Consider the following 17,725-nt stretch of genomic DNA (forward strand, 5'->3'; position numbering starts at 1 on the left):
GAGCAGGGAGTCCAAAAGCATAATAGTTTTATTTTTTCAGCTTTTCATCTTTACAGTGACAAACGAGTTTTCTTTAAGCTTTCAGTTGTGTTAATAATATCTCCAAATACAGGACTTTACAACAGATTGTACAGAAAGAAAAGGATCCACAGTAGAATGCAGAGCGCAGGCAGACAGGGAGAATAATGCATATTTACACCACAGTTATTTTAGAGGAAATTGTACAAGTTCACAGTAAAACACACTCCCAAAGACAGAACATGTTCACCAGTTATTATTTTGTCCTTTTATGCTTTAAAAAAAAGAAAGAAAGAAAGAAAGAAAGAAAGAAAAGTGCTTTTTTAAACAGGAAATTTATCAGTTTGCCCCCCGCAGTTTCTGGAAAGACAAACGTCTGACGCAAGTCCACTCATTTGTCTTCAAATGTATGAATTTTACAGTATAGCTGACCATCATAACTTATCATTATATTTTCACTCCTGACTGCATCGAGGGCTGAGAGGTTAAAATGGAGCCGAGGTTCATGCTGACGTACGTAAACAACTTCGGTCAACTGGGTTTCAAGCTATACAGCATCAGATGTCATCGAAAAACACATGCATTTCTAGAAAACGAGGATGGCCAGCTTGGGAAATCATGCGCGCAAGCGTGTTTGGCATGCAGGAACGAACTATTGGCAATTGACCTTAACAAAGAGCTCTGGAAAAAAAATCACATCATTATATCATTTTCGGGGGCTTTTACAAATATACAAAACATACTATTAACCTAGCTTCTATAAATAATTTAGCTTAACTGGCATCGAAAACTTTAAAGGAGCTCGGGAAAAAAACCCCTGTAATAATAGGATGTTAGAATAAAAACCAGTCTTACTGAGAGGGAGCTAATCAATGCGAGTCCAGTTTAAAAAAAAAACCTGAATTACATTAAGCTTGAAACTGAAATTTTGAAAAATAGACAAACCAAAAAAAAAAAAAAGAAGATGTACATGGATACAGATTTTCCGTATTCCAGTTTCCATTGCACGAGTCCTCATAAATTAAAAACAACCTAAACTTGCTAAACAACACAAATTACAAAACACACAAATACTAAAAAATACTGTACGGTAGGAAAAGTGCACGCAGTCGTATTTGTACATGAATGGCAACATAATACCACAGACCGTCTTCGTTCTGATTTGACACATCGGCTTCCTGCAACTGGACATTCAGTATAGTGTGAGTACTGAATGTTCCAGAGCCACTACGGTCTATGACGTGTTTATAAGAATAATTCTTCCCCAATACTTTGTGGACTGAGACAAAAGCCTAGATCTAAAACGCAGGACACAACTGTCTGGAATGTGATCGAAGACGCGTTCCTTAACGGGACTGAATTGTTCACGATTTGCTACTGCTGGACCTTTAACCCTAGCCTTGCTCAGGAGCTCCCCCTAGCACTCGTCTATGGTAAGGCAGATAAACTCCTGAATGCACTTCTTGTACTGCTGCTCAGTGGGGCTGCTGCCGGGGTATTGACCTGGCTGTCCGAGGGGGCCGTCCGCCTCGCGCATTTCCTCGTTCATCCGAGCCAACCGCAACCTAACACACAATAAAGGTCAAATGGGTAAGAAACGCACAATACATTAACAGAGCTACAACAAACATAATCGCTTTAGACTTTGATTCTGATACTCACAGAGTCACGATGTCTGCGTTCGCCGCTTGCACAGCAATGCTCAAAGGGTCCTGACCGTCCTCGTCCACCTCCATCTGAGAGGCTCCTCGCTTCAGGAACAGACACACCTGCCTGCAGACAGGACGGGGCAGAGAAGAACTCATCACGTAATCCGTACGCAACTAGGTGTTTCAACCCCGAAGCGATCTTTGGATAGGATTAAACTTGAACACGGCACGAAATTGTTCATTTATTTTCTAATATCAAAAGCTCTGACAGTAATACTAGCTGTACCTCAAATCACAGCACTTCAAATAAATCATTATTTCAGGAGTCTTCAGTATCAGCACTTTATTCCACAAGAGGAATATTCAGGACCAGGGAACTGTTCTCTAATAGTTGCATCAGGCAAATCCAAATGTACTACAGTATAAAGCCACGGCATGGATTACCCTGTGTGTCCCAAAGACGTGGCGTGGTGAAGTGGCCCCCGTCCTCTTACGTCTTTCTGATTGACGTCAGCTCCGTTCTGGAGCAGGAATTCACAGGCTATTAAGGAACCCTGAGACAGAAAAACAATGAACTTTGTCAGGTATACGTATACTCATCTGCTGGATTTACCATGAATAACGCATCACAGATTCTGAAGCAGTAGCAGTAAAAGCCACGGTGCAGGTTCGACTCACCCCTGTTACAGCCTGTATTAAAGGGCTCTTGCTCTCGTTCTCTTCGTTAATGGAGTTGACGTCTGCTCCGTGTGCTAACGCCTCAGCCATGACAGGGAGGTTCCGGGCTTGTGAGGCTTTATAGAGCAGCGCGCTGGGATGCAGCTCCCGGACGTCCTCCAGGTCTGATGTCTCTTGCTCAACCTCCACCTCCCCGCTGGATTCCTCGGAGTCTTCACATTTTGTAGCAAGACATACAGGAAAAAAAGCTTTTTTTTTTTCGGCTTTGCTTATAATCCACGGACAACGTATATGATTGACATTTCCGTTGGTCTTTATCATTATTTCAGTTGAATTGGAATTGTAAGGACTTCATACGGAAGTCATTGGGTCTATAGTGTCTTGTCTTGACATTTGAGAACGAAGTTGTGTACTCACCCTCTTCTGTGACACTGTCCACCACTGAGCCGAACACCAAGATGTCAGTGCTGCCGTCTGTGCTGCCGCCAAGACCGCTGTCACTGCTAAGACCTGTGGGGCCAAAGAGGGCCAAGCCACGGACACGTTATTCACTCTACCACCCAGCTAGTGCGTGAAACCTTAAATCCTGGACATCTACAGCACCACAAAGCTTAGGGATTTCCCATAAGAATGGAACATGGCCATTAAAACACTTAACAAGATATGTGGGGTATCAAACTTCTGAAATAATTGCTGGTTCCTGCTCACTTTTCACTTATCTGACGGTGTTTTGCTATGCACTATGTACTTGTCATGCTGATCATTTAGCCATTTAGGTTCCTTTTTCATAAGGTCAATGTCCATTTAATGCATCCAAAAATCCATCAATAAAAAATAGTGTAAGGACTTACTGCGGGGCCCAGAGCCAGTATCGAAATAGGAGAAAAGTGTGTCCAGTTCATCGGGACAGAAAAGGGATTCTCTGCGGAATTTGGCTGCTGCAGCAGCTGCGGATAAAAAGACAAGATGAAACAAGCAACAATTAAATCTCTTCTACTTAATATACCGGATCATCACACACATTAAGAATTTTGTTCGACCGCCTTTAGCTCAGATTACAGCACACGATATGGTGCAAAAATGATTCTTGTTGGGCGAAAATGATTCCCCATGCTGCCAGAACCATTCACGATTTGTGTCCTGGATTTTAGCCAGCCATGCAATCAAAGAAGACAAAGCTCACTTGACATGTTAACCAGGTCATTCAGGATCGTCAACTGACTTGAATCAACCTGATCATAAGCATCGATTCGTGTGCTTCCCTTCTTACCCTGATGACCCCATCAGACCACATGACGTTTTACCATCTTTATGCTCTCTAGCAAATGGAAACCTTTTCCGATTAGTGGTTCTTTAAATTCCATTTCAAATTGCTATGGAGAACAATTAACAAAATAGTTGCCTCCTAGTGCAAAAGTGTCGTTAATTGTTTTCCTACAGAAGCACACAGTGGCGTCAATGTATAAGGCTACAGGATTCTGGCTATTAATGTTTTTTTTTTTGCAGTACCTGCAGATAGGTTCGCCGGCGACACACTTCCACCATCGTGTCTGTACTTGTGTCGAGCTTTCGGTACTCCGATGGCGCTGTTGTTCCGTCTACACTTTTTGACATGCCAGTGATGAGATTTCCTGCCACCTTCGACCAACGCCTCTAAGCCACACATTTTCTTTAAGAACTTCTTCTCCACATATTTAGCTTTGATCCAGGCCTCTTTCTCTTGCCTAAAGGGAGAAAAGTGGAAACCTTTCGTTTTTAGGAATCCTCAGCACAAACCTGCAATCTTTACATGATGTTTGTGCGCGAACTCACCTCGAGCTGTTGGGTCCAGGTTTTTTCAGACCTCTTTCTTCACAGGCACCCTCATAAATGTGATTAATTACTGTGTTTCCAAGCTCACACATTAACTATTTTCAGAGAGACAGAGAGAAAGAAAGAGATCAGTTGGGGAAGAGAAAGTTGTAGAGAAGTGTGCAGAAATCGGAAAAAGAAGAAAAGCTGACAGGGGTTTTATTACCTTCATTAATTCTGGTTCCCAGGAGTCCAGCGTTAAAGAGCGCACCTTCGAGCAGTGTACACCCAAACTCCTAGGCGGAAGCATATAATCGGAAAAGCACGATTAAACACTGCCATTTTTGTATTTTCTTTTATGACCTGTACTTGTTCTGCATGGTTTGGATTTGCAAAAAAAAAAAAAAATGATGAATACTTGGCATAGCACCAGGTGCATTACATGGAGGTGTATTTATCTATATTTCTATCTAAGCTACTTTGCGACAATCCGTTCCCTTCTTTCCGCTTTACAGTTTCTGTTTTGTCTAAGTCTGCTAATACTGAATGCCTCTCAGCGTCCGTGTGTCTACTGCTGCCATCAATATCTTTAAAAAAGCAGCAAAGATCGAATCTGATTAGCCTGTGGCGCCGCTAATCTACAGAGAGCCTGCTAAGGTACAAGAAACGTTATCAAAGAGATGAGTCAGCTGTAGTCATATAATAAATCTTGCTATTGTTTGTTTTCAATATAGTGACACATTGAGATTCTTTATAATATATAAGTGGCTGACATCTCCAATTTATCTACGATTTCTACCATAAAAAAGTACAAAGTCAATGTCTTGTGATATGTATGTATGTAAGCTAGGAGATAATCTGATGAAAGATTATTGAAATATGGTTTACTCTGTGGCAATACAAATTAATGGGGTGTTCAAGTCAAACCAGGACTTTTCGATGAAGTTGTAAAACTGATCGCCATTTACCGAAAAATTTAAAGCACAGTACGGTGATGAGACTCTCAGCTGCAGTAAAACATTTGAATGGTGCAAACGTTTTAAAGAATGACAATCCATGCCGGGGTAGCTCGGAGCCCACTGCAGTCGTTCCCATGAACATTGAGCAAGTGGGAACTGTACAAACAATCATTTACCCCCTGCTGGTTACAGGAAGTCGGCATCCCCCATACAGTCCTGACCTTGCTCCAAGACATTTTTACATTTATTTTACATTAAAGGAGTTCCTGGGAGACCAGCATTTCAGACGTGACGTGGGCAGTCCGATCATGGTTCTGGTGTACTGAGAAAACTTTCAAGCTGTTTTTACTCTCAAAGCTGTGTTCTGTTATTCTGCACAATCGAAAAAGCCGGGACAGCTTGAACTGTTCAAAGCTGCTGTAAGACATCATGAAAGTTCCAGGTGTGTTACCTGTGGATGCCAGAGCACTCGATGCACAGCAGGATGCCCAGGTTGATGCTGGCCCAGCGGGGCTCGGCCTGGCCGCAGTCACAGCACACCTCATTTCCAGGGAGATGCTGCACTCTGTGCAGGACGCTCTCGCCCCTCACACTCCTCTCCCGTGGCTCGCTGGCCGAGTCGATGCTGCTAGTGGAGGGAGACGCTGTTCGGTCCAAACGCTGAGAGAAGAGAGTCATACACTGCAGTTAGGAGCCTAATGGTCGTTCTTCAATATTTTACCCAAATGTAAAATAATAATAATAATAATTAATTTTATGAAACAACTTCATTTAGGTGATGCACACTAAATTAATAGTTAATAATAACATTTTCCCTTCACGTTTTTTATACAATAGATGAAAACAGATCAGTTATTACATGGACTGAAAGAAGATATACAGTATGCATGTTGATAAGGTTAGAGATATACAGTATGCATGTTGATAAGGTTAGAGTAACGTTGTTTATTGGTCTTTCGGCTGCTCCCGTCGAGGGCTCTAATTATTTCTAATAATATTTTTCTATTTAAAGCACAGTTACAAATATGTTCATGCTTCATTTTATGTTTAATGTGAACACTGCCTTGCTATTCAGTGTCACTGTGGCTGCTGTGGTGAATATGTTAAAAAGCAATAGACAGTTTCTGGAGTACGTACCTCTATATAGTAGTTATCTGTGATCTCTCTGTAGGCTGAGGCGATGCTGGCCTGCACAGCCTGAATCCAGGCCTGACGCAGCTTCTCAGACTCGGCCTGCAACATGCAGCTCCTGCAACATCAACATACTGTATGGTGGCTATAGATCACACACACCCTCATTGATACAGTCGCAGATATCCACATCTATACAGCGGCGAAAAAGAACGGAAAACATTTGTAAGGCACATACTTTGTAGGTGACACGACTTCGAAGCAGAACCTCCGTTCTATATCCTCACAAGGTTTGACGGAACAAAGCCTCAAGTCCTCCACAACGACCGTAAGTGCATCCTGACGTAAAAACAGTTATGTTTTTTGCATACACCATTAAGGAAGCTCTCATACTGTGTCACAGGAAAATATATCATTTTATTGACTGCACATTCAGCCTTTATAATAAAGAACTTACCTTAAGCCTCTTCTGATAGACAAGCTGGCTGTTTTGTATTGAGAACCATCGCCTGAATAGAGGAGCATAGAAATTTTTTATTATTATTATTATTAATAATATGATTATTAATGTGTTTTTGTTTTCTTAAGGTATTGATGATTTGAGATCTGATATTCCTTCCTTTTACCTGTTCCACGTTTTGAAAGCATTCGTAGATCGCTTGAACAGATATCCCTCCATCACAATCCCGTTCGGGGCGTCCACATTAAATTCCACTTTGGAATCATCACAGGTGAAGTCCTGAGGATTACAAAATACGAATGTGCATGGTATGAGTATTATTGATACACTCTAGAACTGAATCATGGGATTAACCTGATTTAAGGTCCTCTTACACAAAAAAAAGAAAACACAAAGTCTACAATGATAACTTTATGTCCATAACTTAAGTTACGAGAAACACATGAATATCATATTACAGCTATTTTAATTTATATTATATATATGGTTTTGCTTACATTAGCTAACTAAACTATAGTGCATCATTTACCCCATGTACAATTTCAGTGATCATATTATAAAATCTGAAATATTTAGAAAAATACTAACTTTATGAGGAATAATAGGAAAACTGAATGAGTATTAATAACACACACACACATGCATATACAGCATAAAAAACAAATCCCAACATAACTGTAACCCATATCTACAAACTAGTAAAGGGCTTGTTTGCCTGTAATATCCCAATAAGCTATAATATAGCCTTCACTACAAGCCCTAAGCATTTTTGTGTTCTTGTGAATTACCCACTTAAACTCCCAGGATACCAACTTCTCTTTTTTTTAATACTATCTAATTAGCTTGAATTCTTCATCAATATATGTTAACTATATAACTAGATAAAAGGGCAGTGGTTAAAGCATGTAACAATAAGTGAAATTAATTGAGCAACATATACAGTATATCTATCTAGTCATAAACCTTGCAGCTTTTTTTCCCCCCACATTGAACACTAAGTACCCTTCATGAAGTATAGAGAATAAATAGCAGCGCCCTTATTAGCATAAAAAGTTCCCAACAAGGATTCAGGATTTTATTGCACCTTTAAGATTAAAATGCTTTTTATTTTTAATACATGATATTGTGAGGCACAGGGTATAGGGGTAGCTCAGTGAAGCTCAGAAGTTCCCCGGTTCGAGCCCCAGTGCTGCCAGGCAACTGCTCACTGAACACCCCACTGAAATGACTCCAGGGGTGGGGACAATTGGTTGCCTTATTGTTCACAGACGGACCCTTACCCCAACTTCTGGTAAGTTACTGTATATTATATCATACAAATATGAACTTTTTAATCATTTCTATGATGCTACCTGAACCTGAAAAACAACCCCTTTAATTAATATTCTCCACTAAAAATATCTAGTAAACCTAGAACAAGCATAAAGCATAGACGAGAGTGTTTTTTAAGTGATAAACCTCTGTAAAGCAGCTGTCACACTTATATTGTGATATCCTGCCATATATCAGTTACATCATGTAGCAAAATGCATGCATCAGGCAGGGCACACAATTAGCCGAACCTGCATATCTTTGGACTGTGGAAGGAAACCGGAGCACCTGGAGGAAACCTACCAAGCACAGGGAGAACATGCAAACTCCATGCACACAGAGACCGGAATTGAACCCGGACCCTGGAGGTGCAAGGCGACAGTGCTAATCACTACACCACCGTGCCGCTCGGATTATACAACAAAGTTTCAAAATATTTGTGGGTGTATACAGTTGAAAAGTTGTTGGCAGTGTGTACCATTTGATTTCTAAAAGTGATGTCAGGAGTATTGGGACTTACATAATATGACAACTAAAAGAAGCCATAAGATGCTCAGAGCATATAAAAGTGGGTAAGGGTACTTAAAATCAAAGGATGGCCATACACTTCATTAAATCGCCATCAAATAAATAATTTTTTTTTTTTTTTGCTGTTGATCTCTTGTATAAAAAAATAACCGCTTTTAATTACATATCATAATAAAGAAATATCTGTACAACATAACAGGTCATATTGGTATGAGTTCAATTCTCTGTCATTTGCATTTGGCTTAAATGTATGCATTCTGTTTCCATTTACAAAAACTGAGTGGAAAAAAAGTAAGATAAACTGCTCACCAAAGCATAATCAAACCTCCACAACTTCCCGAATATCTTCATCTTTTCAAAAAGTTTTTCCAGCAGCATTGGGAAATCAAAGTATTTCCTCCAACATACAGCTGATAAACGACATCAATGTTCTTATCTCCTTTACGGTGACGAACAGGCACATGAACCTTACTGCAGCGTGGCTTCAAAGCGACTGACGACGCCACCCTCGTGTGCAGCCCTTCGTCTTAGCTGCCACCTGCTCCAGTGCAGCGCCTCTGCCGTCTTCTGGAGCTCAGTCTGCACGTGATTAGCATACAGCTGTCTACTTCTGTGTGAGCAGCTCCTGACCTGACCACAGACATTATTTCTCAGCCACGAGCAGAGCCACCGCTTGCTCCTCGAATTTACGAGTGCCCTCTTGCTCAGAGTTCCTCCCCCGGCCTGCGGCAAGGCTTGTGCTTCAACGGGGCTGGAAAGACCTGGGGTAGGGGTGAGGGGGTGGAGGCACTTGGTTTTGGAATAGCCAGCGTCCATCTGTCTGGCAGTCCACAAAACAATTCCTGGTTAATCAAGCAAACATTATTGCTCCGTGCAAGCCCCCCCTCAACCCCCCAATATGCGAGCACTTTCTTCAAGCACGGATACCCGCAGGTATGTTCACACTGCATGGACTTCTGCTACCAGTCAATCAGATAAAAATGCTCGCGGATAAAAGTGCCACCTACATACTTGCAACTGAATTCCGTTCAGTTAAGTAGACCTGAAGGGTATCAACACAATGCCACTAATCTATCTGGATCTGTTTTTGCTTAGCGCTCCAAAGATATTGTTTTCTGTATAATTTTTCAAATCTGGAAAACATTTAAAGAAATGAGGCTGCAGAGTGATTTTTGATTCACAAATTATAATAACAGCAATTCTTAGAACGTAATCTGAACCAGATTTCTGGCAAGATATCTTTAATGTAATGTGCTACAGTGAGCAGGTTAACCATCTTACAGCACAATAATGTCTTTTCAGAGACTCCAGCATAAACATATTGCTTGTGCATAGATTGTGGTTTGGGTAGGATGTAAGGAGTGGCAGCTCTATAAGTAAATCCGAAATGCGCGCACACCACTGGTAACTAGTTTCCCATGCAAAGAATAAAATAAAAAAGGGTAATCCTTTATCATAAAAAAAAGTTTCGGTCTATCTGTATTTTTATTTATTTAAGACCTTATTTAATTCTATTCAACACAAATACTGTATCTGTTAAATCCATATACAGTTTGTATGTACTTTATTTTATTACATCCCTAGTATACACTATTTCCTTTTGAAATAGGAAAAAAATCCTGAAAAATTCCACATTCTTTTATTTCCACATTATTTTTTTGTCTTGGATGTTTGCACAGCGCTCGTTCACACGTGTTCACACACAGCTGTCAGACCCCACTGAGCATACCATAACTCTGTGGGAGAACGATAAAAAGGGAGTCCCAGGGGTGTCACAATAAAGTTCGCTTCACAAAAAAAGACCAGCGTGTTCATTATACAGCACAGGAGTGTGTTTAGGCCCGTGTGTATGGAGCGGCAGATGTAACATGGGGCAGGAACAGGAGAGAGGCGATAAGACAGCCGGGGAGATCGTAACTCTGCCAGCGGAGACATAAGAAAGTGAGAAAGAGGGAGGGATGCAATGAAAGGCTTGCACAAGAATCTGATAAATCGGTTGAACGTGAAGCAGACGGACCGCCCTCTCATGGCTGAGTTCAGGAAGCAGAATTAACCGAGCGAAGATGTTAATTGTTCGAACATGTGCCATCAGAGGAAATGTGGCTCATTTCATGGAACATTTTCATGTTTAATCATCATGTGATTGAGATACACATTCAGGCTTCTCGAAGATACAAGTACACTTTCGGTTTACTCAAGAGATACCGAAGCTTAAAAGCCATCAAGGCCTCTAAAAGATTTTTTGTCATCTCTGTTCAAGCTCATTTATCTACGTCTGATATAGGAGACTGAGTTTAAAGAGTCTACTCTTAGTCTACTAAATATGGTAGAGGGTCAGGGGCCCACAAAGTCAACATCAAGCTGTTCGAGGTCATGAGGTCAGTGAGGGTTCTGATCCCTCCACACGTTCTTTATAGGAGAGCCCTGAAACTCATGGCAGCCGCTCCATGTTGGTCCGCTCTGTTCTGTGGCGGAAATTGGAAGGGGGCGGGGCAGATGTGTCAAAGCTCTAAGAAGACAGAGATGATGCATGCTAAGCATTAGCTTAATATTTGACACAAAATTTTAGCACTTTCGTTCTTACTTTTACTTTTTAGTCTTAGAATAAAAGTAGAAGTTGGAAGTTGGTTTTCGTACCTGCTTTATATTGCTACCAAACTGCAACTAATGGAACCAAGTAGTGGCTCTTGAGCCATTGATTGTAGCTGGTAATGGCTCATACAATAAACAACACCAAACACATTAATAGAAACTAATAGTTAGAATAAATAATAAAACAAAAGAGAGTAGTCAGGTTTGCTTATGATGCGCTTGAGAAAACAAGAACATCATCAATTTATCCCAATTTATTTGCTCATATAGGATTAAATAAAAAATCAAACTTTGTAACTTTGTGTTTTTTTGTAGGGTTTTTTGTGTGTGTTTTTTTTTTTTTTACAAATGTTCCACAACAAATGCAACCCCCCCCCCCCCCCCCCAAAAAAAACAAAACAAAACAAAACAAAAAAAAACAGTATTGTTTGAATATTTAGGCTGTCAGTTTAAAAAAGGTACCTAGTCTGTTTATCACACAATTTGTTTTATAATTGTATAATGTTTTATGATAATATAATATCAATTCATTTTTTTGGCAAGATTTTGTCAACTACTTATAATTAGCTATAAGCCTGTTCTTTTGTCATTTTGTTGCCTAACTGATGCTGAAAAAAGGTTACTTGAGCTCGAACTTATTATAGTAACTATAATGCTACATTGCGTTTTGAATGTGAGGTTCTAAGCACATTACTGTGTACATGAATCATTCTGGCCTTGCCCGGCCGTTCGTCCTCCATTCTGTATGGCAGTCAGAATCAAAAAGGCATTTGAGTGCCAAATTCGTCACCATTTTTGTCAAAGTCAACACCAAACCTCCTCTAAACCCCCGTCCTTTGTGTAGACGCAGATGGCTCATTTCACCTGTAAGCCTTATTCTCATGGATGCAGACCTAGCCTGGGGGACGACTCCGCTGTGAGTCTCCACATGTGTGTGTAGACAGGGATGGGCTTGAACAGTTGGTGGCACTAATTTAACTGTGATGTTTTTTTGGCGTGACACCTTAATTTCTCTGGCTCGATTAGCTCGGCGCCAGCGCCATCTGCTCCAATTAGTGGAGCTGGCCTTGACTCTAACTCGGACTCAAATCCTGAGTGCACCTGGTGCCTCCTCACCTGACCGGAGTGCACAAGGCAGATGTCAGATGCATGTCACAAGTCACAAGTCTCTCTTGGAAAGATGCAGATCAGCAGATCTTCTTATATGGATAATGATGACAAGAGTTTGTGCCTGAATGTGAGTCTGCGTGCTTGTGTACATTATAAAAGTTATTATTAAATAGAAGATTAATTATTATTAGATCAATCAGAAATTAGCCTGTGTGCTTTATATATATATATATATATATATATATATATATATATATATATATATAAAAAAAACCTATGTTCATTTATGCACTCTATACTTGGTGGGCACTCCTTTAGCATGGATTAGAGGCAATCACCCTGTGGTACTGCTGAGGTGTTATTATAGACTTATTATTGATAATAATTGATATTATTGATAGCAGCCTTCATAAAATAAAAAAAACCTTGCTTGTTCTTGAGTTGTCACTATCATTGCTCATTTCTCATGCACTTTATATTATTCTTGCCAAGGGAACTGTGCTAACAGTGCTCCTCTGGGACTAGAGCAAACGCTAACCATTAAATATTTTAGAAGGAGTAGTGTTGCTGTTAAAACAGTCTACTGCCAGACAGGCTGAGGAAAATTTATGAACATCAGAAACACATTTTAAAGGTTATGGCAGAGACAGCTTAATGCAATGCAGAGACGAAACTTTTAGGTGTCCTTCGAGATTTAGAAAGCGGGCCTGAACAACACATTACAGACTCTAAACCTCAGCAAAAATGTTGATTAGTATCATAATAATCTTATATTACTGTATTATTGATTTGAATTCTTCATTATGTATAAGCATGAACTTGTTGTTATAAAATCTATCTATAGTAATATTTCCTTCTATTCCATATTTTATCATTTTGCACTATTTTAATGGACAATATTAAAAAAAAATTCAGTTTAGTTGGTAGAAAAGCTGAACAAGTAAAAGTTTAAGAAAATTATCAACGCAAAAATATTACAATATTATATATCTACACAATATATTCTTATTATGTTCTATAATATAAATGGATACAAATAACAATGTGTTGTTCTTTAATAAATAAAATAATGTTAATGTTGGAACACTGCTTTGGTACAGGGGAACAAAACATGACTGGAAATGCAGTTATAGGAAAATAAATCAACATTCCCTCACCCTATTATTGATTGCATTCCAATATGTTCCAAAATGTTACATGTTGAAGCTAACGCAAAAGAAAATATACTAAAATCTAAGTGGTGGTTCGATGGTGTTGCCTATTTAATTAATTTCCTTTTTACAAATAAATATGAGCATATTGAGAAATTACATAATAGCGTCACAATACGATTAAATAAAAACATTCCTGGATGTATTCTGAAGAATGGCACCACTTATGTATATATGACATATAAGTACAGTATGTCATAAAATTATTATTGTTTTTGTGTCTTTTTTCCAATTTTAAAGAATGTAATAAAGGCTACAACCTTTAACTTATAAGAAGAAAAAAATTCTGTTTTTAAATCTCACATCACCAGTCAAGTCCCTCAAACAAATGTGTAATTCATTTTATTTTTGTGTTTTTTCACAGACAAAGGCAGGGTTCACTGTTACTAATCAGTCACTGAGGATCAAACTAAAAGGCAGACGGCATCGTAAAAAGTTATTCTAAAGCACACACCACCTCCTGTGCTTATTCACTTTTAAACATTCAGAATGAATACATTCATGGCCCATGTGTTGTTGGACCGTCTCTGTGTATCATCCCACTTCCCACACTCAAAGCCAAACTCACACTCACACACACTCTCACACACACACACACACACAAACACACACACACACACACACACACGCACGCACGCACGCACGCATGCACGCACGCACGCACGCACACACACCTACACACACACACACACACACACACACACACAAACAGCCTGGATCTTATTTGGCATGCACAAAAATAAATTAATATTTTATAGACTGAGAATGAATCAGCCATATTTAGAAAATTTAGCATCTCTATCATATTGCAGGCTGTTCATTAAATATGTATGAACAACATCATATATATATATATACTGTATTATATATTTATATATATATAGTATATATATATATATATATATATATATATATATACTATATATATATATATATATATATATATATATATATATATATATATATATATATATATATATTTGTTATTACAATTCATGGAATAGAAAATCACTCACCTGCATTAAAGTCTATAGAGGCAGGATGGAGGAGAAATCATGTAGAGAGAAGACAGAGAGAAAATCTTTTTATTGATTAATGGCATCAATTGTTGGCAAAGAGCATCATAATTATATAAAAGCTGTATAGAAAGCTCACAATCAGTGAACATACTGTTTTTAAATTTACTGAACCTTTTGTCTTTACACACTTCCCCCTTTTCTAACATGACTCTTTAAATATTAATTATAACATTTACCCATTCTTGTAACCATCTGAGACCGTATTTGAAGAACAAAAGCTGGAAAATGTTGACATTTCTCCTTAGTACTATTTTTAAATAGTTATCAGTATATTACATAATTGTACTGTTTATACAGCTGTTTAAAAACTGTGATTCACGTCATTGTTATGGAATGAATCTGAGTAGTTTCTTCATTTCTAGTTTCTGTATATATTTCTGGACTGGAAATGAGCTGCACTTATAGTTGTACTTGTTCCTAGCATACAGTATGTAGTTCCGACAAGGGAGTGTGAGGTCAGCTGAGGAAGGCTTGATCATGTTTCGTTCAATTGCACCACAGACGGCCCCTTTACATGAGCGGCATCACTATAATGTGACCAATGAAGAATTGCATAGGAATTTGTGATCTTTTGGAAATATAGTAAGTTTCAGGGACAGGAGATTTTTAGGGGCAGTTTGTAAAAAAATAAGTGAAACTTCAAATGAATCATTTATAATAAAAGACAGTGAAGAGACATTTCTGAATACAAATTCAGGACCTAATTCAGCTGGCGCAGTTCACTAATGCCCTGTTGGCTAGCAATGTGCCAACAGATGGTGAGTGCCTGGGTGGCAAATAGTGTGGGCATGTGTTTGTTTGTGTCTGTGTCTGTGTCTCTGTGTGTGTGTGTGTGTGTGTGTGTGTGTGTGCGTGTAAGAGAGAGAGAGAGAGAGATGAGGCTCAAAGTCCCCAGGCCGGTCAAGGAACTTCACCTTATTCTACCGATGATAAAATTAAAACAAATACTGCAGTCACATGTACAATATGCCAGAATGATTGAATTTCCCCACTGATAAACATCAGTATGATCATCGAGGATGAAATGTAAAAGAAACACTGCAGCCCACTATTTGTCTGAAACTGACTTGTATTTATGACGTAGAGCAAAGATAATGGCGCTTACCCGCTGCTGGATGATGGCATGCTGATGCTCCATCACTCTCTTCTCCATGGCCGAATCAATCACCAGCTGATCCAGCTGCAGTCAGGACACACAAACAGTGTGTATGAGCAGACCTCATACATCATACATACCACCAGAGCGCCTACATACATTTATATATGTACAAGTGCTTTCAAAGTAACCAGGTGCTGGACTTGGACTTGCTTATTAATAACTTATTAATAAGGCTTAGACTTTGACTTAGATTTAAAAGTATATTTTATCACAATTTGGACTTTGGTATTGTGCAAAAGTCTCAAGTAACCCCTAATTTCTTCATTTTAAATTAATTAAAATGATATAGATTAAATTAAAGACATGGGAACAAATGATTTACAGTTACAGGCTGCAAAGTGCCTAAAGATACATCCATGGTGGTTTATTTAGCAACCTCAGCAGCAACCTCATTTCCCTTCTCGTCTAGTCAAACCACGCAGAATTGATCAGCATCAGTGTACTAATCATCGGCCTGATCACCTGCCATCATCTGTACCTGTTTCTCACTTTTGCTTCAATTCAATTCAACATTCATCATAATCTGATATTTTGGGGGATGAATAATAGAGCACAATGATGAAAGAGGATTTTAGTGATGAGATAGTGAAGTATTGGATCTTATAAACATTAGGGGTGATTAGAAGCCACGTATTATAAGCTGCGTGTAAAGCAAAACTTAAATTATACAAAAGACAGAAACAAAAATAAATTAATCATAGATTGACAATGTGCCCTTTTTATAGAGAGCTTGAATGCACGTCCGTCAGTTTGATCTGATTGAAGTGTGAACTGTTCCAATTAATGTTATATAAAAGTGTGATTAAAAAAACATAGTCTGAACACTTTAACAAAAAAAATCAGATTCAGGCCACTTTTGCCCGCTGTGTGAACGCAACCAATTATTATTTTAAATCCCTCATAAAATGTCTATTTTGTTAATTCAATTTAGATCAAAATACAATTTGATGGAGTTGTTACTAATATAAGGAGTAAAAAAAAAAAACCTGTAAACCATCTCATAAGAAAATCAACAACAAAGTGTATTTTTTATCTTATGCCACAGCACAAAATGTCTATACAAACTGTTTATTTACTTATAAAAGACTGACACGTTAATTTCTTTACCCAGTCTTATGGATATCTTATAGGATTCCTCTTCATCCATTACAACGAGTGAGTTCCTGTTATCACTTATTTTATATCACCTCTAAACAGCCTCTCTTATTTATAATGATGCCACTAAGGAACTGCAAAACTCTTAGTCCTGAAAACCATAACAGATTAGAAAATTTTTAACTGTTCGAACATTCCAAAAAATGCTCCATTATTTCTGTTAAATCCTCTTCTTATAACACTTACACTTTTCTTTATTCCATTACACATTTCCCCTTTTTAAATTGTTATTGTAGAAACAATAGTGTACTGTATTAAATAAGAACATGAATAAAAAAGTGCATTATTAGCTGCTGTAGAAAATAGAAAATGATGGATTTATTATAAATTATGGCATATTAATCAATGCCTTCTAACCAGCCATATCCGAGAATTCAACAGCACTGTGGTGTAATATTAATATTGCTGAATTATTTATAAAGCTGAATACTAAATGTTCTGTATTGACACACACACACACACACACACACACACCATATGCTTCATTTTCTTCGTCGGTTTTCAGCATCTATAGTACTCATAGCACTGGATTAACAGATCTACTCTTAATAACTACAGTATAATCCACCACACATGGTCAGATTACTTTGAAGTCATTAGGCCTGTGTGGCTGATGTTACACCACATCATGAAGCAGCACCTCACCTCAGCAGCCAGCTTCTTCATGTACGGGTCGAGCTCGTCCAGAAGGTTGTATCCCTGCTGGAACAGCGTGTACTGTGCGTGCATGAAGGATAGCATCTATCAAGAGCAGAGAAAGAGAGAGGGCTCTGTTTAATTACTGGTGTTGAAATTGTAAAGTACAGATACAGCATCTACATTATACACATTCATTCTGCAGTATTTATATTCTGTACTAGCAAGCAGGAGAGACTAATGCATAGAGCAAAGAAA

At 38.7% G+C, this 17,725-nt stretch overlaps 1 protein-coding gene across 1 annotated transcript in view; it reads right to left on the minus strand.

Moving 5' to 3' along the window:
• Positions 1–17,725, minus strand: part of acap3b (ArfGAP with coiled-coil, ankyrin repeat and PH domains 3b) — a 60,654-nt gene that overhangs the window by 2,568 nt on the left and 40,361 nt on the right. Inside the window, exons 8-24 of the mRNA XM_053484125.1 lie at positions 17,477–17,572; positions 15,623–15,697; positions 14,455–14,466; positions 6,853–6,965; positions 6,684–6,735; positions 6,465–6,565; positions 6,233–6,344; positions 5,547–5,755; positions 4,363–4,432; positions 4,158–4,252; positions 3,855–4,069; positions 3,197–3,292; positions 2,763–2,855; positions 2,346–2,566; positions 2,112–2,221; positions 1,681–1,791; positions 1,522–1,583 (exon numbers count right to left, since the gene is read on the minus strand). Coding sequence (XP_053340100.1) covers positions 1,522–1,583; positions 1,681–1,791; positions 2,112–2,221; positions 2,346–2,566; positions 2,763–2,855; positions 3,197–3,292; positions 3,855–4,069; positions 4,158–4,252; positions 4,363–4,432; positions 5,547–5,755; positions 6,233–6,344; positions 6,465–6,565; positions 6,684–6,735; positions 6,853–6,965; positions 14,455–14,466; positions 15,623–15,697; positions 17,477–17,572 — 1,843 coding nt within the window. The remainder of the gene's footprint in view (positions 1–1,521; positions 1,584–1,680; positions 1,792–2,111; positions 2,222–2,345; positions 2,567–2,762; positions 2,856–3,196; positions 3,293–3,854; positions 4,070–4,157; positions 4,253–4,362; positions 4,433–5,546; positions 5,756–6,232; positions 6,345–6,464; positions 6,566–6,683; positions 6,736–6,852; positions 6,966–14,454; positions 14,467–15,622; positions 15,698–17,476; positions 17,573–17,725) is intronic.

This window comes from Clarias gariepinus, chromosome 23, assembly GCF_024256425.1.
Source record: "Clarias gariepinus isolate MV-2021 ecotype Netherlands chromosome 23, CGAR_prim_01v2, whole genome shotgun sequence".
Classification (NCBI taxonomy): Eukaryota; Metazoa; Chordata; class Actinopteri; order Siluriformes; family Clariidae; genus Clarias; species Clarias gariepinus.